This window comes from Saimiri boliviensis, chromosome 12, assembly GCF_048565385.1.
Source record: "Saimiri boliviensis isolate mSaiBol1 chromosome 12, mSaiBol1.pri, whole genome shotgun sequence".
Classification (NCBI taxonomy): Eukaryota; Metazoa; Chordata; class Mammalia; order Primates; family Cebidae; genus Saimiri; species Saimiri boliviensis.
In genome coordinates, this window is record NC_133460.1 from 10,254,298 (window position 1) to 10,274,283 (window position 19,986).

General features: G+C 48.4%; 1 protein-coding gene across 4 annotated transcripts in view; it reads left to right on the plus strand.

The window, feature by feature from the left end:
• The window catches only part of IFT140 (intraflagellar transport 140), a 105,675-nt gene that overhangs the window by 3,407 nt on the left and 82,282 nt on the right, over positions 1–19,986 (plus strand). For 2 of the 4 annotated variants that reach the window (XM_074381783.1, XM_003928378.4), the window contains exons 2-8: positions 2,992–3,169; positions 7,315–7,536; positions 14,860–14,981; positions 15,129–15,271; positions 17,617–17,792; positions 19,046–19,137; positions 19,764–19,870. In XM_074381783.1, the coding sequence (XP_074237884.1) occupies positions 3,023–3,169; positions 7,315–7,536; positions 14,860–14,981; positions 15,129–15,271; positions 17,617–17,792; positions 19,046–19,137; positions 19,764–19,870 (1,009 nt within the window). In that variant the 5' untranslated portion in view covers positions 2,992–3,022. Of the gene's footprint in view, positions 1–280; positions 414–2,031; positions 2,163–2,991; positions 3,170–7,314; positions 7,537–14,859; positions 14,982–15,128; positions 15,272–17,616; positions 17,793–19,045; positions 19,138–19,763; positions 19,871–19,986 lie in introns of those variants that run through there. The other 2 variants (XM_074381784.1, XM_074381785.1) reach the window with 2 other exon arrangements.

The window sequence follows — 19,986 nt, forward strand, 5'->3', positions numbered from 1 at the left end:
CAATCTAGTCTGTGGTGGTAAGAGCAAAAATTATGACTGTGTTTAGTATTCAGGGCATATATTCATAGGAGAAAAGCAGCATTTGAGATATGATGGTTCACTCATACATACCTTCCAGCTTCTCATGGAAGAGTGTGTCCTGCAGATCCAAACTAGTCTTCCCAGTTTCCACTCCTATAGTCTGTGTCCTGATGAAAGCAAACAGCATAGTCCATTGTGCCCTTCTCTCCTGATAGAACTTTTCAGGTCTCTAATATTTTTGAACAATTTTTTGTTTGTTTGTTTGTTTGAGACAGGGTCTCTCTTTGTCACCCAGGCTGTATTGTAGTGCTGCAGTCACAGCTCACTGCAGCCTCAACCTCCTGGCCTCAAACAGTCTGCCTACCTTGGCCTCCTGAGACCTGGAACTACAGGTATACACCCCCATGCCGAGTTAATTTTTAAATTTTTTCTAGAGACAAGATTATATTACCTAGATGAGTCTCAAACCTCTGGGCTCAAGTAATCCTCCCCCTTGGCCTCCCAAAATGTTGAGATTACAGATGTGAAGCACTGTGCCCAGCCTAATACTTTTTAATGGTGGCTAAATATGCATAATACAAAGTTTGCTATTTCAGCCATGTGTAAGCATACAGCTCAGGGGCATTAAGTATATCCATGATGTTGTATAACCATCACCACAGTCCTCTTCAGAACTTTCTGATCATCCCAAACAGAAATTCTTGCTCATTCCTCCTCCACCAGCCCCTGGCAACCACCCTTCTACTTTCTTTCTTTTTGTTTTCGAGTTGGAGTCTCTCTCTGTCGCCCAGGCTGGAGTGCAGTGGCACAATCTCTGCTCACTGCAACCTCCACCTCCCTCGTTCAAGCAATTCCCCTGCCTCAGCCTCCCGAGTAGCTGGGATTACAGGTGCACGCCACCACACCCAGCTATTTTTTTTATATTTTTAGTAGAGATAGTGTTTCACTATGTTGGCCAGACTGGTCTGGAACTCCTGACCTCAAGCAGTCTGCCTGTGTCAGCCTCCCAAAGTCTTGGGATTTAAGGCGTGAGCCACCACACCTAGTTACTTTCTGTCTCTATCATATTTGACTACTCTGGGTTCCTCATATCAGTGAATCATACAGCATTTGTCTTTCTGTGTCTGGTTTATTTCATTTAGCATATTGTCTTCAAGCTTCATCCATTTTGTAACATGTATCAGAATTTTAAGGCTAAATAATATTCCACTATACAAATAGACATTTTGTGCACTTACCCATCAATAGACATTTGGATTGCCTCTACTTTTTAGCTATTGTGAATGATGCTGCTGTGAACATGGGTGTATAAATACCTGTTCAGGTTTCTTTCAATACTTGAACTATTTACCCAAAAGTGGAATTGATGGATCAAATGGTAATTCTGTGTTTCATGTTTTTAGGAACAGCCAGACTTCTTCACAGCCACTATACCATTTTACATTCCCAGCAGTAGTGTACAAGCATTCCAGTTTCTCCACATCCTCTATTTTTCTGATAGTTGTCATAATGGATATGAAATTGAATTTTTTTTTTTCTGAGATAGAGTCTGGCAGTGTCAGACACAGTCTGAGACAGAGATTGTACTCTGTACTCTGTACAATGGCAGGATCTCAGCTCACTGCAACCTTGATCTTCTGGGTTCAGGCGATTCTTCTCCCTCAGCCTCCTGAATAGCTGGGATTATAGGCATGCACCATCGCACCTAGCAAATTTTTTGTATTTTTAGTAGAGGGGGGTTTCGCTATTTTGCCCAGGCTGGTCTTGAACTCCTGAGCTCAGGCAATCTGCCCACCTCGGCCTCCCAAAGTGCTAGGATTATAGGCATGAGCCCCCACGCCCAGCCTGAGTAATTTTAAATGGTGGCAGACCAGTCTACAAATAAGCTTTTCTCTGCCAATTAACTTCCCCAAATTGACTGAGGTGTAAAAAAGTGAGCAGTAACCAGACTGTCACTTCATTTATCACCCTACCCCTCCTGAAAAGGGACAATATGTATCTCTTTTCCAGATCTGAAAGGAAGAATGAGAGAGATTCAGTTCACATGACTGATCAAGCTCAACATCTCGAAGCTGCTGTGGCTGTGTGTTCTTGACTCTCTAATAGAGGAAGGCTTCTGTCTTCTACCACCTGAGTCAGAGGTAGAAGACAGTCTTGGATTTTATGCCTTACTGGAAATTGAGTACTGGTTTTTTCTGTGCCAGTACTATCTTCTGGAGCAGTTTGCTTTTGTTTTGTTTGAAAATGTTGTTTAAAAAGCACCTATAGGCTTGGCGCAGTGGCTCATGGCTGTAATCCCAGCACTTTGGGAGGCCAAGGCAGGAGGATTGCCTGAGCTCAGGAGTTTGAGGCCAGCCTGAGCAACATAGCAAAACCTTATGTCTACAAAAGTTATTTGAAAATTAGCTGGGTGTGGTAGTGTTTGTCTGTAGTCCCAGTTATTTGAGAGGCTGAGGTAGGAGGCTCACTTGAGCTCAGGAGTTTGAGGCTGCAGTGAGCCGTGATCATACCACTGCACTCTAGCCTGGGCTAGAGTGAGACTTTGTCTAAAAAGGAAAAAAAGGCAAGTGCAGATACAGAAACTGTTCCTCAGTGACTGGAATGACAATTACCGAGGATTGCACGTGTGGTTTAGGCTGCAGGGCTCTTCTTTCTTTCCTCCTCTGCTGGTAGTGAGCTGTATTCGTTTCTGTCACACCCTGAATAATTCTGGGTCTAACCCCTGCTTCTCATGCTACATTTCTCCCTGTTGGCATTCCCCTCACATCAGGTAGCCTGCTCGGCCCACAAGGCGTTTTCAAGTTGCCAATGGTCTTGCGATTGCGGGTTTGGGATGCTTCCCTTTTGTTGTTCCATGTACATTTTGTTTTTCTTTTTTTTTTTAATTTTTCCTTTTCACCTTCAGTTTCTTGCTGGATTGTTTGTCTTCTTTAAAACCAACTGGACTTGGTCATTTTTTTCCCCTTGCAGGTTTCAGTGCTGACCAGGCCTGAGTTCCGTCATGGCCCTCTATTTTGACCACCGGATAGAAGCCCCAGATGCAGCAGGGTCACCCTCACACATCAGCTGGCACCCCGTCCATCCGTTCCTGGCAGTTGCCTACATCAGCACCACTTCGACAGGCAGTGTAGATATTTACCTGGAGCAGGTGAGTGCTCAGAAGCAAGGAGCCTGACTGTGGTAGCTTCTGACCTTTATAATTATTGTTGTTGTTCTCATGTGTGTGTGCGTGTTTGTGCATATGGGTGTGTGTGTGTGTATGTGCCCCTGTGTGTGTTGGTGTGTGTATGTGTGCATCTGTGTGTATGTGTGTGTTCATATGGGTGTGTATGTGTGTGTGCATATGGGTGTGTGTGTGTGTTGGGGTGTGTGTATGAGCATATGTATGTGTGTGCATATGGGTGTGTGCGTGCATCTGTATGTTTGTGTGTATGTTGGTGTATTGATGCGCTCATGTATATGTGTGGATCTGTGTGTGCACGTGTGTGTGCATATGGGTGTGTGTGCATCTGTGTACATGTTGGGGTGTGTGTATGCGCATCTGTGTGTGTATGTATGTTGGGGGTGTATTGATGCGCACATGTATATGTGTGCATCTGTGTGTGCACGTGTGTGTGCATATGGGTGTGTGCATCTGTATACATGTTGTGGTGTGTGCGCATCTGTGTGTGTATGTATGTTGGGGCTGTATTGATGTGCACATGTATATGTGTGCATCTGTGTGTGCACGTGTGTGCATATGGGTGTGCATGCATCTGTATGTGTGTGTATGTATGTTGGGGGTGTATTGATGTGCACATGTATGTGTGCATCTGTGTGTGCAGGTATGTGTGCATCTGTGTGTGCAGGTGTGTGTGCATATGGGTGTGTATGTCTGTATACATGTTGGGGTGTATGTGCATCTGTATGTGTGGATCTGTGTGTGTATGTGTGTGCATCTATGTGCATGTATTTGTGGGGGGGTGTATGTGCGTGTGTGTGCCCACACATGTGTGCATGTGGTACATATGTGTGTGAATGTGTATGTTTTCAAACAAACTCTATTTATGAAGAAAACAACATCCATCATCAGTTTGCACAGAGGTCAAATCCTGGTGTTATAAAAGCCCTCGTATGTGGGCGGTTCTTTCACCCTGGCTGTTGGCATGGAGATGTGTTTAGGAATGCTAATGCTTATCAGCATCAAGCGCTGTCAGTTCACGGTCACCACCAGAAATGGCCTCACAGTGCTGCTTGTGGATCCTGAGGCAGCCTCCTCTGTCAGCACCCTCCTCTGTGCTCCACAGTGGCCGTTTGGAACTCCAATCATTCCCACAAACTGGGTGGCAGAAAACAACAGCAAGGTACTCTGGTGGCCCTGGAGGCCTGAACTGCAAGGTCAGGTGTCAGCAGGGCCTGCTGCCTGCGGAGGCTGAGGGGAGAGTCTGCTCCGAGCTGCTGGCCTGCTCCTGCTGTTCCCAGCAAGCCTTGGTGCTCCCTGGCTGGCACATGTGCCACCCCGGCCCTGCCTCTGCTGTCGCACAGCCTTCTCCTCTGCCTGTCTTCTCTTTCTAAAAGGACGCCAGGCATGTTTAACTAGGGCCTGCTCTAATGACCTTGTCTTAGCTTGCCCACATCTGCAAAGACCCTATTTCCAAAGGAGGCTACGTCACAAGGACCAGGAGATAGGACTTGTACATATCTTTGTGGGGGCACAATTCAACCTCTAACAGCTTCTCCAAGCTCCTCAAACTTCCACAGCTGCCTCTCAGTGCTCAGTGCCCTCATACTCCGCAAAGAAAATGGTGTTTCCTCCTCCACTCATTCTTCAGCCCTCTGCAGGCTCCCTGTTGCCGCCACAACTTCACCCAAGCAGCGACAGTCATCACTTGCCTCTTGGTGTCACCCTCTGAGTGCTTTGGAGTCCTGGTCTGTGCCATACTCCTGTGAAGTCCTCTGGGAAACATGCCGAGAGCACAGGGGTGGGGCATTCCCTGCCAGGCCTCCATGGCTTTGCCAGCTCTTCCTCGGTTTCCAGCCTGTGAATACCGTGGCCTTCTGCAGAGCTTGCTCAAGGCGCCTCTTTCTTTCTTCCTTCTCCTGTGATCTGAGCATGCCCAGTGGCTTGCAGACATAACGTCTCCTGCCTAGAAGTTGCCTCAGAGCTGTAAGCTTAGGGACCCAGCTGCCTTCCTGATGTCTCTGGGATGTTTCAAGGAGCCACAAGACTGAACTGAAATTGTTCCCCACCCCTCCCTGCCTCATATCTCCCTCATACCTCCTGCTCACTGAGATGGGCACCTCCCATCTCAATGAAAGGTATCCCCTTTGTCCTGATTTCCAGAACAGGAACCTGGGCATGGCTATTGACATCTCTCACTCCCCTGCCTTGTAATCCATCACCATATCCTCCCAGTTTCTCCCTTGGAACCTCTGGCGAGTGTGCTACTTCTCGCCCTTCCATCCACCTTTCCCTCCTCCAGACTCCCATCTCGCTGTCCTGGACACCAGCACAGCTTCCTATTGTGGCAGCTGTACCCTTACAGGCCTCCTCTACTCCACATGGCAGCCAGGTGTGGCCTGTCTTTTGGCCTCACAGATGGAATCACGGCCTGCTCCCACCTCCCTGGCCCTGTGTTGCTCTTTGGGTGAGCATGGAGTCCCTGATGTGACCCTCAGCACCCCCCAGTTCTTGCCCTGCCACCTGTCACATCACACTCTCCTTCCCTGATGCTGACACAGCCTTCACACCCTTCCTCAGCCTTCCAGCCATGCACATGCTGCGCTACCTGCAAAGAAGACACTGCCTCATCCATTTGCATAATTGATGCATTAATCCTTCAGGTGAAAGTGGCTAAGCAGCCTCTTCCTCAGGAGCTGCCCCGCCTCCACGCCCAACCCCAACACATATACACACACACACACACACACACACACACACACACACGCGCGCACGCGTGCACGCGCCGTTACGGCTGCTGCGGTGCTGGTCAGCAGCTCCTCTGACTGCTGGCAGGCTGCTCCGTACATTGGCAGCTCTGCAAAGGCCATGCCAGCCTTATGGCTCATGCTAGCCCAGCACCAAGCCCAGTTTTGCCCATTTTTTTTTTTGAGTAGATTCTCCCTTGCAGGAGTCTGTAACATGTATTGTAAATAGGATTTTTTTTAAAGAATAAATATTTTTAAATTCCAAAATTAGAGAAGTTTTACAAAATTTTTTTAATTTAGAAGATCTAAAGCATACTATTATAAAACTAGTCAACAGCGTATTTTTGTGTTTCCAGTTGGCACAAGAAAAGCTTTAGGATTTCAAAATAACGATCTATCGGATAATGATGAGATCACAGAAGATGGCCCCTAAGCCCAGTGGAAGAACTGGGGGCAAACCAAGTTAATCTCTGAAAACACATTATGTCTTCCCCAAAGCTACTACTTCTTTAGAAAATCTTAGAAAACACAGCACAAGGCCAGGCATGGTGGCTCACACCTGTAATCACAGCACTTTGGGAGGCCCAAGCAGGTGGATCACGAGGTCAGGAGTTCAAGACCAGCCTGGCTAATATGGTGAAACCCTTCTCTACTGAAAATACAAAAATTAGCTGGACGTGGTGGCACACACCTGTAGTCCCAGCTACTCGGGAGGCTGAGGCAGAAGAATCGCTTGAGCCCAGAAAGCAGAGGTTGCATTGAGCCAAGATTGCACCACTACACTCCAGCCTACAGGTGACAGAGCAAGACTCTGTCTCAAAAAAAAAAAAAGAGAGAGAAAAGAAAACAGCACATATCTCACGAGCTGTCATCAGTGACATCACCATATCACACAGCCTTAGAAAAGCTCCACTGTAAACTGGTGAGAGAAGGAGAGTATGAATGGCACCCAAACTGTCAGTATCATTCTGAAAATAATTTTCACCTTTCAGAGCCCTAAAAGGGTCATGGAGTCTCTGGACCACACTTGAGACCCTTGTGGCGACAAACCTCACCGACTGGCTCACTGCTGGTTTTTGTAAATAAGGTTTCATGGAACCCAGCCACACCCACTAAGATACGTGCCAGCCATCCAGCAGCCATGGGGAGGAGGTGGCACTCCTTGACACTGTGGTCGGGGTTGTCAACTAAATGCAGGTAACCTTCTGCTTTAGTAGCTCAGCTAGGAGCCAGGTTGGTATGTGTTTATGAACAGTTAAAGAGCCTACTGAGAACATTACCTTAACAAGTAACTTGTCACCTACTTGGAGTCCACAGATTAGACAGACGTTCTTGAAGGAGCTGTCCCTCGCTGAACTGCGGGATTTTATCTCTTGCCCAATGCAGGGGGAGTGCGTGCCGGATACACACGTTGAGAGGCCGTTCCGAGTTGCTTCCCTGTGCTGGCATCCGACGCGGCTGGTGCTAGCTGTGGGCTGGGAGACTGGAGAAGTGACAGTGTTTAACAAGCAGGACAAGGAGCAGCACCCGGTGTCCCCGACACACACGGCCGACATCACCGTGCTCAGTTGGAGCCCCAGTGGGAACTGCCTGCTGTCTGGGGACAGGGTGAGTCAACACGGGCGGGACGCCACTTTCAGATCCTGGCCTTCTCTGACCGTGCTCTTCAGAGTACGAAACATCAAAATACGGGAAATGTCTTGTAGCCAAATTCAGTTGATCTTGTCAGATGCAATTGTAGATTTTGTTTTATAATGGATGCAAAGCTTGAATATTTGCCATTCTGTGGTATAGGTATGGCTGCACCTTTATAGATGAACTGTGCTGGGAAACTACATTCATAAAGATGGGGTGAGCACTCAGGTACTGCCACTTTTCCCTAGGCCTGTTTGCAAAGCTCTGGGCTTCTTACCCGGGTTAATTCTGCCCCATAGGGCACATGGGACAGAGTCCAGACACATTTTCTGTTGTCACAGTTTGGGAGGAGGGTGCTGCTGGACCCCAGCAGGTGCTGGATGCAGCCACCTATTGCACAGTGCACAGGGCAGACCCACAGCAGAGTGACGCGGTGCAGAGCCAGCTCAATCACACTTGGGCGGCAGAGTGTTATCATGTGTTTCCTTAATTAACAGGTAACACACTCACATGTTCCAAGATTCAAAAGGGGAACAGTCCTCTAGAGTGAAGATTGACCATGTCCTGTCTCCTCAGTTCCATGGCTGCCCTTCAGCAAACATGGCATCTTACCATTTCTCCCATTTCTTCAGCACACACAAATGCATTCTCTCTCTACTCGAGATTTTGAAGTTTCTAAATTATGAGAGGAGTTGAAAGAACAGTGCAGGGACACCCATCCACCCTCCATGTCGATTTGCCAGCTGTTCTCACTGCAAAGTCTGCTTTCTCTCTTGCTGCGTGTGTATTTTTCCTGAATATTTGTGAGTTTATTGTAGACATGATGCTTCAACCCTGCATATTTAGACGTCACTCTCCTAAGGCCTAGGGCATTCTCCTGCACAGCCACAGCAGAGTTATGACACTTCAGGAAATGAATCAGTGACAATGCCAACATCCAAGATGCACTTTATATTCACATTTCTCCAGTTGCCCCAGGAATGTCCTTTAGAGCTGTTTTTTTCCAATCCAGGATCCAGTAAAGCGTCATGCATTACATTTCACTGTTATTTCTCTCCAGGCTGTTTTTTTTTTTTTTGAGCTGGAGTCTTCCTGTGTCACCCAGGCTGGAATGTAGTGGCACATTTTCAGCTCACTGCAAACTTCACCTCCCAGGTTCAAGTGATTCTCGTGCCTAGGTCTCACGAGTAGCTGAGATTACAGGCATGCGCCACCACACCTGGCTAATTTTTGTATTTTGAGTAGAGACTGGGTTTCACCATATTGGCCAGGCTGGTCTTGAACTCCTGACCTCAGGTGATCTGCCTGCCTTGGCCTCCCAAAGTGCTGGGATTACAGGTGTGAGCCATCACTTCTAGCTAGTTTCTTTTCATCAAGAACAATTCCCTGGTCAGTCCATTGGCCAGCCTGCCTGCCTGCCTGCCTGCCTGCCTGCCTGCCTGCCTGCCAGCCTGCCTGCCTTCTTTCCTTCCTTCCTTCCTTCCTTCGTCCTTCTTTTTTTTTTTTAATCTTTCATGAAATTGACGTTTTGAGGGTATAGACTGGTTGTTTTATAGGCTGTCACTCAAGTACTCAAGTTGGCCGTGTTTAATTGTCTCCTCATAATAGTTTCATTTCATACATTTTTGGCAGAAATATCGCATAGAGGACATTGTCTCCTGATTTCCTCATTCTTTTTCACATAAGTGGTGGCATCTTGTACACACTGTCATGTCTCTTGCTTTTTCCATTTAATAGCTTATCTTGGTGATTCTTCCATATGGGTTAATAGCAAACTTCCTTGTTACCTTTAAACCAGCTTTTCATTATATGAATGTTATAACTTACTGAACCAGCCTCCTGTTGATTAACATTTTGGTGGTTTTCAATCTTTTGCTAATTAGACAATGACACAGTGAGTAACATGCTTTTGCCATTTTGCACATGTATACATTTAGAAAAACACTGAGAAGGGGATGCTGATGGGTCCCAGTGATGTCCTGTGGCTTAGCAGATGCCCACACCACTGGCCTTAGGGCCTGTACCAGCTTACACCACACAACAGCCTATCTCCTTAGAGAGCTGCATCTGAGTAGCAGAACTGCCTAGAAAAGTAGTATCTCGACCAGACACAGTCGCTCACACCTGTAATCCCAGCACTTTGGGAAGCTGAGGCCTGTGGATCAGGAGGTCAGGAGATCGAGGCCATCCTGGCTAACACGGTAAAAACCCATCTCTACTAAAAATACAAAAAATTAGCTGGGTATGGTGGTGCACGCCTGTAGTCCCCGCTACTTGCGTGACTGAGGCGGGAGAATTGTTTGAACCCAGGAGGCGGAGGTTGCAGTGAACCGAGATTGTTCCACTGTACTCCAGCCTGGGTGACAAAGCAAGACTCCGTCTCAAAAAAAGAAAAGAGAAAAGTCGTATCTCAGTAGTGTTTTAATCCAGAACAGTTCCCTAGTGGGTCTAAGTGTTTCTTAGGAGTCCCGTTTATGTTTCTCTTGCTATCGAGGATGAATATCATTCGTAGGAGCCATTTCTGTTTCTATTTCTGATGATATCATTTGCCGATTTTTCTACCAGGTTGTTCCCTTTTTCTGGAGGATTTTTTTCAGTTTTTCTGTTCAATTCTTACTCAATGACATTGACCTATCCACAAATTTCTACTTCCTTGGTGATCTTTCCTACCTCCCTGCTGTGGAACTGTCTGCCAATCCCCCTTTAGTGTAAAGTAATTCAGGATCATTGAATTTTGTATTCTCATCTTGACTGTATTAAGAAACAAGTAAGCCAGGCATGGTGGCATGAACCTGTAGTCCCAGCTACTTTGGAGGCCAAAGCAGGAGGATCAGTTGAGCCCAGGAGTTTGAGTCTAGCCTGGGTACCATAGCAAGACCCCATCTCTTGAAAAAAAGAAAGAAACAGCTAGAAAAATAGATAATCCAGACATAAAATGAAACCCAGGTATCAGCTGATCAAGTCCTATGAGTCTGAATATTTAAGAGCAGAAATGCCTAATCCTTCTAGGAAAATCTAAGATTATGCTGGAACTAATTTAATAATGAGTTCAAGCAGGAAGAGAAGTAATAACAAGGGAACAACATTTCGAATGCCATACCGCAGAGACATCTCTTCCCCAGACATGGTGCAAGGGGCTTCCCTGCTCTTCCACCAGAGACCCTGTTGTGGTTACCAGTGGAATCATAGCAGACCAACTGAACTTAGAAGTGCAGTTGAACTGAGGCCACTGAAGTGTCCCACAGTCTCACAGGAGAGCACAGCCAAGTTAGAATGACCTGCTCCTCCTCTCTGTCCCAAGTCCAGACTCAGGGAGGGGACCCCAAAGTCTAGCTCTGGCCAAGTGCCCACAGTGCACTCATCAGCAGTAACCGGAGAAGTGGGCGACTGCGATCCCTATAAAGGATATCCCACTAAGTGTCCCTTAGAAGTCTCACCAGTAGAGAAGAGGAGAGCATGTCAGACAGGCCAGGCCACACGCGCCTTCTGGGGAGCTCCTGCAGAACCAAGTGTGAGGGTCAAGTAAACCCAGACCCTGATGCAGGGCCAGCCAGCATTTAGCAAAGCTTCCCAGTGACGTGCCGCTGGAGAACCGCCAGCATAACTTGTGCTTTGATGCCTTAAGGCAGCACCGAGATGAGACGAGATGCTCACCCAGCGCACGCTGCTTTCCCATTACTCCCTTAGTACGTTTAACTCTTGCTTTTCACAAGTAGACCTAGTTTCTCACCTTTGAGGTAGCTTTTTTTAGGATCTTATTATATAAAATTATACTGTATAAAATAACTTAGAAAGAATTCACAGATGGTGGACACCCTGCACACAAAAGATTACCTTCAGGAGTGGTGAGAGGTACAAAAAGTTAAGATGGAGAAAACCCAAGCCTGGACCGTGGGGCAGTTCAACGCTAGAGTCTGGGTGAGGAGCAGAGGGTGAGCCACAGAGTGGAGGCGCTTTAGGCCCAGCTGTATGTCTGTACTTCATGCTCACATTCCTAGAAACCTGGGGATCGGGAATATTGACTCATTGCATCCTGTCACTTCCTTTCCCATGAGCTGGTGGAAGTGGAGCTCTTGATAGTAGACACCTGTCCTTCTCTCAGAACAAGGGTTTATGTTCATCCGCCTGAGCAGAGATCTCTGCTTCTGGGTGCAGGTGCTCTCAACATTTGCGTCCAGCAACCTCTTCCCACAGGGAAGCAAGCTGGAAACATGGACATCAGTCTGTCTGATGATGTTCAGAATGCTGGTGAAGCAGTCAGCTAGAAGCTTGTATGTGCTAATAAAGACCTGTAAAGTCACTTGGGGAAAAAAACAAAACTGGCTGAGGACACAGGAATGAATACCCCTGAGGATGTGGTGTGTATGAAATACTTTGCAGACACAGGAGTCACCGTATTACTGAGCTCCAGGGAGGAGGCTGGGACAGGGGAAAGGAAGGTCATTTATTTTCACTTCTATCGTTAGGTGGGGCTTTTTCTCAATATGCAAGCATTATTTTTAAAATATTTTTTAAATCACTAACACAGAGACACCAATCGTGGGGGTTTTTTTGTTTTGTTGTTGTTGTTGTTGTTTTGATACAAAAGATCACTCTGTCACCCAGGCTGGAGTACAGTGGTGTGATCTCGGCTCATGCAACCTCTGTTTCCCAGGTTCAAGTGATTCTCCTGCCTCAGCCTCCCAAGTAGCTGGGATTACAGGTGTGCATCACCATGCGCAGCGAATTTTTGTATTTTTATTAGAGACCAGGTTTCACCATGTTAGCCAGGCTGGTCTTGAACTCCTGACCTCAAGTGATCAGCTCACCTCAGCCTCCCAAAGTGCTGGGATTACAGACATGAGCCACCATGTCCAGCCTTCCAATGGTGTTTTTATTCTTGTCTTCATCAAGCTGTTACAGTTAAGAATCATATGGTAATATATACTATTCCTATGGCATGTATTTACATGCCACATGGTACCTTAGATCTTGCAAAACCTTTCTTGTATAATAAGTTTCCTTTAAATCTGACGTTACTTGAAAGTTCTCTTCCTGTCCAGCATTTGGGGAGATGGGAGTCGGTGCTGCCTGAAAGGGTGGTGGGAAGAAGAGCACACATTGGGCTAATGTGTCCCCCAGTTTTGGGCCAGGAAGAGTCCCCTGGGGTGTGTTTGGCATCAGAGCAGAAGAGTCATGCACATAGGTTCAGATGGCGATGCTGCTCTTCGGCACCGCCAGCCGCCTCCCCCAGTCATAGGAGGCGCTGCCAGCCATCCTCATGGAGCCGCCTTCCCCTTCCCAGAACTTTGCTCACATTTGTCTGTGCCAGGCATTTGCCACTGTGATGATTTTAAATTAAATGTGCAGCATGCCCAGCACCAGGTCTTTGCCTCTAAGTCCATTCTCCAGTAAAGCAACCAGGGCTCCTTGGAGAAATGGCTGATTCCAGGACTGGAATAGAAAACTGAGCCTAGGCTAGGATCTGTGGCTCACACCTGTAATCCTAGCACTTTGGGAGGCAGAGGTGGGAAAATTGCTTGAGCCCTGGAGTTTGATATCAGCCTGGGCAACATGGTGAGACCGAATATCTACAGAAAATACAAAAATCAGCCAGGTGTGGTGGTGAGCATCTGTAGTCCCAGCTACTCCAGAGGCTAAGGTTGCAGTGGGCTGTGATTGTACCACTCCATTCCAGCCTGGGCAACACAGTGAGACCCTGTCCCAAAAAAGAGAAAAAAGGATGAAAAATGAGCCTAGATAAACTTAGGGCACGAGAAAGGAAGTGCTCACCAAACCCAGGTGATGAGGGCATATCAGAGGGGCACAGAGGCCAGCTGGAGAGCTTAAAGCTGGTACAGTGTGAGCAACAGCATGCCAGCATACATGAGGCAGCCTTGGATGGTAACCCAGAATGGGAAGTAAATACCCATATGTCCATCCTGATACACAGGATTGAATGAGTAAGTAAATGGTGGGAAAGAGGCAGATCTTCCATGCTGAAGAAGCCCAGGTAGTTTACATAGATGCTCCATCCCTGAGGGTAGAGCATAACTCCCACTCCTCAAGTATGGGCTGCACAGAGTGACCCTCTTCTGAACAGTACAGGGTGGAGAGAGGGCCGGGGAAAGAGCCACTTCACAGTGGAAAGACCCCACAAGCATGACCTACACCAGGTGGTCAAGGTCAGCACCAGCAGTGACAAGTCATGGGGATGCGGCATGTAGAGAAGGCACCTCAGCTCTGTGCTCCTCCTCCCCACACCCTCCACCCCAGATAACTATGAGAAAAACCATCAACAATCCCAGTGGAGGGGCGTCCCATCATATATTCGGCCAGCAGGGCTCAAACCGTCCAGGGCCTCAAAACAAAGAGCCTGAGACAGTGTCACAGCCCATAGGAGCCCAAGGAGACACAGCAACCAGATGTCACATGATGGTCCCAATCTGGGTCCTGGGACAGAAAGGGGTATTGGGGAAGAATGGAGGAGACACAGAGGCCAGATGTCATGTGGTGTCCCAGTTGGTGACCTAGGACAGAAAGAGGTATTGGGGAAGACCTGAGGATGCGTGACTGAAATGTGGACTTAATTAACAGTAACTCAACTGTAGTCACTAATGGTAAGCACTGTTCTATGCCAAGGTAAGACCTAATCATAGGGGACTGGGTGGAAAATACAGGAACTTTTCACTGTCTGTGCAGTTTTTCTGCAAATGGGAGTCTATTCTAAAGTTAAAAGTTTATTTTAAAAACTTAAATATAGTCCGGGCATGGTGGCTCATGCCTGTTATCCCAGCACTTTGGGAGGCCAAGGCGGGCGGATCATGAGGTTAAGAGATCGAGACATCATGGGCAACATGGTGAAAACCCGTCTCTACTAAAAATACAAAAAATTAGCTGGGCGTGGTGGTGTGCACCTGCAGTCCCAGCTACTCGGGAGGCTGAGGCAGGAGAATTGCCTGAACCTGGGGGATGGAGGTTGCGGTGAGCCGAGATTACACCACTGCACTCCAGCCTGTTGCCTGGCGACAGAGGGAGATTCTGTCTCAAAAAAACAAAAAAACAAAAACAAAAAAACCTCGAATATATAGCAGTTGCTATCTCTAGGCATGAAGAAGGAGAATGCTCTATAAAAGGGTTTCTAGTTCTTTCTTTAAACACTTTGGAATTGTTTGAAATTGTCATGGTATATATGCAGAAGTTTTGTAATTTTTAGAAAGGAATGTGCATATGTCTTGTTGCACAGTTCACCTTTTGCCTTCTACCAGTCATTCTGTCAGGACACGTGTCCTAACATGTAGTATTGGATCTTTGCAGCTTGGTGTCTTGCTCTTGTGGAGGCTGGACCAAAGGGGCCGAGTGCAAGGGATGCCCCTGCTGAAACACGAGTATGGGAAGCAGCTCACGCACTGCATCTTCCGGGTCCCCTCTCCTGGCGAGTAAGTGTGGGGCTCACCCTGTGACCCATGCGTGTGTTTGCACTGGGGGAAATGGGAAACGGTCTGCTCCTGATCTGGGAGGGACCCCAGCCCCAAGTCACTCCAGGAGCGTGGAAGAATCTTGACTGTGTCATGTTTTGCTTTCAGGGACCTGGTTCAGTTGGCAAAGGCAGCTGTGAGCGGCGACGAGAAGGCTCTGGACATGTTTAACTGGAAGAAGAGCAGCTCTGGAAGCTTGCTAAAGTTGGGGTCTCAGGAGGGGCTGTCGTTCTTTGTCAGTCTGATGGATGGTGAGAAACTTTCGTTGTGATTCTCAAGGATCCTAGTGTTTTAGCGGCGTCTGGTGGGGAAGTTAAACTCATGGATGGTGTTCTGCATAGAACAGTGATGGTAATCACAGCCAGGTGCACAGAACGATGATGTGTGCTGGTGGAGTGCCACTGCAGCCGCTCTCTGCAGGCCACCGTCCGCTCCTGAAAGGTTGCCATCACTTTGTTCTCGTAGACAAGTTGAGCTTTGCTTGTGTTTGAAGGGTTTTCATGAGGAGGCTTTTAATCAGGTGTCACACACTGACTGCGTGGCACCAGAGATAGTTTTGGAAAGCTTCTTTGGTGGCACCCCTGGTATTCAATCTATGTTATTATCAAGCACCTACTGTATGCCAGGTACTTGGCTAGGGTGTGGGAATGAGGTGTGAGGAGGGCAGGGGGTTTCACTGCAGCTTGCAGCCCCTGGCCAGCCTTCATCAGGAGGTCAGCACTGGGCACAGTGTGTTTGGTGTTCAGCCTGCTCCTCCTCACTGTTCGAGGGAGACGAGCTGCCCAGCCAAGGCCACAATAAATGCAATACAAAGTTAAAAGAAAAGCGCATCTCTCACAGCCATGTGACGCCGGCCCAGGTGTGTCTGTGGCTGGTGCAGCTGAGGAGATGAGAGCTACACAGAGGTGGCCAGGTCTCGGGAGAAAGGAGGCTTTTTCTTGGTTTCACCAAGCAGCTGGATCTTGACAGGAAGAGGAAAACAGATGACAGCAGACGGAGCTGTGTGGTTTTTGTAATTTTTAAATAAGAGAAATACTGCATTTTAGAAGGTGAAGAGGCAGAGCCAATAGAGGGGGGACATTGAGAAGATCCCAGTGGGGACATCTGAGTGGGTACAGCACTGTGAGGGGGCAAGGAGGGACATGCCAGGATAGGTGAATGAGAAGGGGGTGTAGGGATGAGGCCCACAAGGAAGAGACGCTGGTTGCCTAGAGGAGGCGGGTGCATAGCAGGGAGGAGCTGGCTCTGGCGGCCTGTGGGCTGCAAATTTCTGGAGGTGGTCCAGGAGCTGTGGGTTTCGGGGGTGAGTTCATCAATGTGTGTCATGTCCTTCTGTGGAAAATGGGGATAATACTGGTGTCTACCCAGTTATCACCAGATGCTTAGAACTGAACCTGCCATGTTCCATATGCTTATTAAATACTAGTTAGTGTCACCATTCGCCTCTAGATCATCTTGAATTTTCTTGTATTTTTCTGTTGAATAAGAACTTGTGCTGGGTGTGGCGCTGCTTGCCTGTGGTCTCAGTTACTTGGGAGGCCTAGGTGGGAGGATCACTTGAACCCAAGAGGTCAAGGCTGCAGTAGGCTATGAGCATGTGACTGTACTGCAGCCTGGCTGACACAATGAGAACCTGTCTCTTAGAAAAAGAATAATAAAAATAAGAACTCGTTAGCCAACGGGCAAAAGATGGGAGGGGAAGGTGAGAAGGCTCCAAGAGGAGGCTCCTGCACAGCAGCAGAAATGAGCCTGAGTCTCCGAGCCTGCACAGGGACTTCAGACAGAGTGGCTGGCCAGCATTGAGCAGCCTCGGGCAGGGCGAGAGGAGCAGGGTTCCGCACTGGGTTCAGCTGAGTCCTGTAGCTGAGACCTGGAACAGCTTGTGGAGGTTAAGGGCCTGCCAGGAGGCAGGCGGCACAGCAGTGACACCCAGGGCAGAAGGGACAGGGAGCAGTGGCCACAGAGAGGGCTCATCATTTAGGGCCTCAGCATGTAGAGGGCATGAGATGGACACAGAGCTCCGAAGCTGCCAGATCTGCAGGGACAGCAGTGTGGATGTGAAATCCACCAAGACGGGGTGGAGAAGGAATCAATGGAGACAGCTGGAGGATGCGCTAAGCCCATAAAGTGGAGGTTGCAGCCTGTAAGGTCAGGTCACATGCTTCATTTTTAAGTACTTTTTTTTTTTTTTTTTTTTTTTTGAGGGAGAGTCTCGCTCTTGTCACCTAGGCTGTAGTACAGTGTCATGATCTCAGCTCACAGCAACCTCCACCTCTCGGGTTCAAGTGATGCTCATGCCTAGGTCTCCCAAGTAGCTGGGATTACAGGCACCCACCACCAAGCCCAGCTAGTTTTTCTATTTTCAGTAGAGACAGTGTTTCACCCTGCTGGCCAGGCTGGTCTTGAACTCCTGACCGCAGGTGAGATCACCTGATTACAGGCCTGAGCCACCACACTGGGCACATTTTTAAGTTCTTATATGGAAGATGCTTTGCTTTGAAAATGTCCTTAAGTTAATAGAATTGGCTTCTTACGAGGGTCGTGGCAATGGATAAACAAGGGCCTCCTTATGTAGTGACCCTACCTTTGCTCCCAGGGACGGTGCACTATGTGGATGAGAAGGGCAAGACCACTCAGGTGGTGTCCGCAGACAGTGCAATCCAGACGCTGTTTTATGTGGAGAAGAGGGAGGCGCTGGTGGTGGTCACGGAGAACCTCCGGCTGTCCCTGTACGTGGTGCCTCCTGAGCGCGAAGCAGAAGAGGTGATGAAGGTGAGTGGGAGCAGACTCAGGGCCTCATGCTGGGAGCTCAGGCCGGGTTCACTCTGACCTCGGGGACAGCCCTTTCTCTTCTGGAGAGCCAGCCTGAAAAGCCTATCATGTGTGTTAGGGTGGCTAACGTAGCTGGCGGTGTCATTATGGATCACATCACATTCAGTTCATAGGAGAAGGAAACAAAAGACATGGAGATTTTCCTGCATCTTTAGGTGGATGTGGGGCCTGATGGGAGACAGCCTGGGCCCACCCCCAAGCTGCACCCCTCATGACCTGGGGTGCAAGTAAGAGAAACACGCTCAACTGCGCAACCTCTCATTCCACCTGCAGAAACCAGTGGGTAGGCAACCGTATCCCCAGCTTCCAGCTGGTTTATTCCACAGGAATCCATGCTCCTTGGAGGCCACTAAACTTTCCCCAAAGGTGCTCTTGCAGATGACAGAGCTGACTTTTCCTCAGTCAGCATTCATTTGGTCCTTACGTCTTCCATAAGGGCGGCTGAGGCCACAGGCACTCGTCACAGGGACCTGGTCATAGGGGCCACCTCAGGCCACCATAACAATCTACCACAGACTACATGACATGACAGCAGACTTTTGTCACAGTTCTGGAGGCTGATGTCCCACGTCAAGCACCAGCAGGGGCTTCCTCTCAGTGTCCTCACAGGGCGGGAAGGGAGAGTAAGCACCAGCCTTCGTGTCTCCTTCCATGGCCACAGCCACCTCAGGCCAGGGCTCACCCACCGCATGACCTCATTAACCTTAAGTACCTCCTGAAGGCAAATACAGTCACACTGGGAGTTAGGGCTCCCACATATGAGTTTGGGAGATGCAGTTTAGTCCATGGACCTGGCTTTAAATACCCTGCTCAGCTCCTCACTGGCTGGTGGGCCCTAGCCAGGTTTGTTCTCTGCAGAACAGGGATGATAGGCCTGCCCAGATGATGTGGTTGGACTCAACAGGGAGCACCCAGCTCAACTTAGTGATCACTCCAGAGCATGTCCAGCGATGGCCACTCGCCTGCACCATGCACTCAGTAGCCATTATTTAATGTGCGAGAGTAGTGGTTTGCTTCAGCCTGCATGTCTCAAAACCCAAGGCCACCTCTCAGAGTTTCCATCATTCGTCCCTGCATTTTCCCCCCTTGGCGAGTCTCCATGAAGTAACAGCACCAGAGACTCCAGGGTCCCGAAGCCGGGACAGGCAGTCTCAGCAAGCACAGTGCCCCTGCCTTGTTGTTTCCTTACACAGGTCAAGCTGAGCGGGAAAACCGGCCGCCAGGCAGACATCACTTTGATTGAAGACAGCCTTCTCGTGATGGCTGTTGGGGAAGGTGCCCTCAGGTGAGAGTCTGTCTTTCCAGTGCCCCTCGATGAGAATTCCCTGAGGAATAGGCTCTTCTAAGTCAGCTTTATGTTGGAATGTAAACCTGTGGACTGTAAAATGCACATATGATGATGACCGCTCACACACTGGACATACCCATCCACCAGCTCCCAGACTGAGGAGCTAAGTGTTAGAGATCCCAGGAATCCCTGCCTGCCCTGCTGTGCTCCCTCTGGGCTCCCTCTACCCCCAGGGGGCCCTGCCCTGGTGTCTGCCCCTGGAATCTGTTTTCTTGGTTTTTCGGCGCATGGCATAACTAGAATGAGTTGTGCTGGTCTGTCTCCTGCCTGCTGCGTTAGTGCAGTGTGCTATCCGGGTGCTGTCTCGTGCTCTGCATGGGGTTGGAGTTCCTGTGTTCTCGTGGTGACCTCATGCCATACACAGACCACCTTCTATCAGTAACTGCTTTCTTTGATTATAGACAGGATATAAAATATCCTAAATGTAACATCAGTGTTCATTTTCATATCAGGAGTCTCATGAACTGTATCTTTTTCTTGGCTTTTAATATTTGCTCCACAGGTTCAAAAACCCCGTTGCTAACACAGGTCCTCTGTGGGACTTGCTTTCTTTTCCCTTGTAGATTCTGGGATATAGAACAAGGAGAGAATTACATACTGAGTCCAGACGAGAAGTTTGGCTTTGAGAAAGGAGAGAATATAAACTGTGTTTGTTACTGCAAAGTCAAAGGTGAGGCTTCTTGGCCTGGCACGAAAGAACAGAACCAACCACAAGTCTTGTGCTCGGGCAGCAAAATAATGATCGCGAAATTTGGAGGCTACTCCAACAATGGTAACTTGATAACT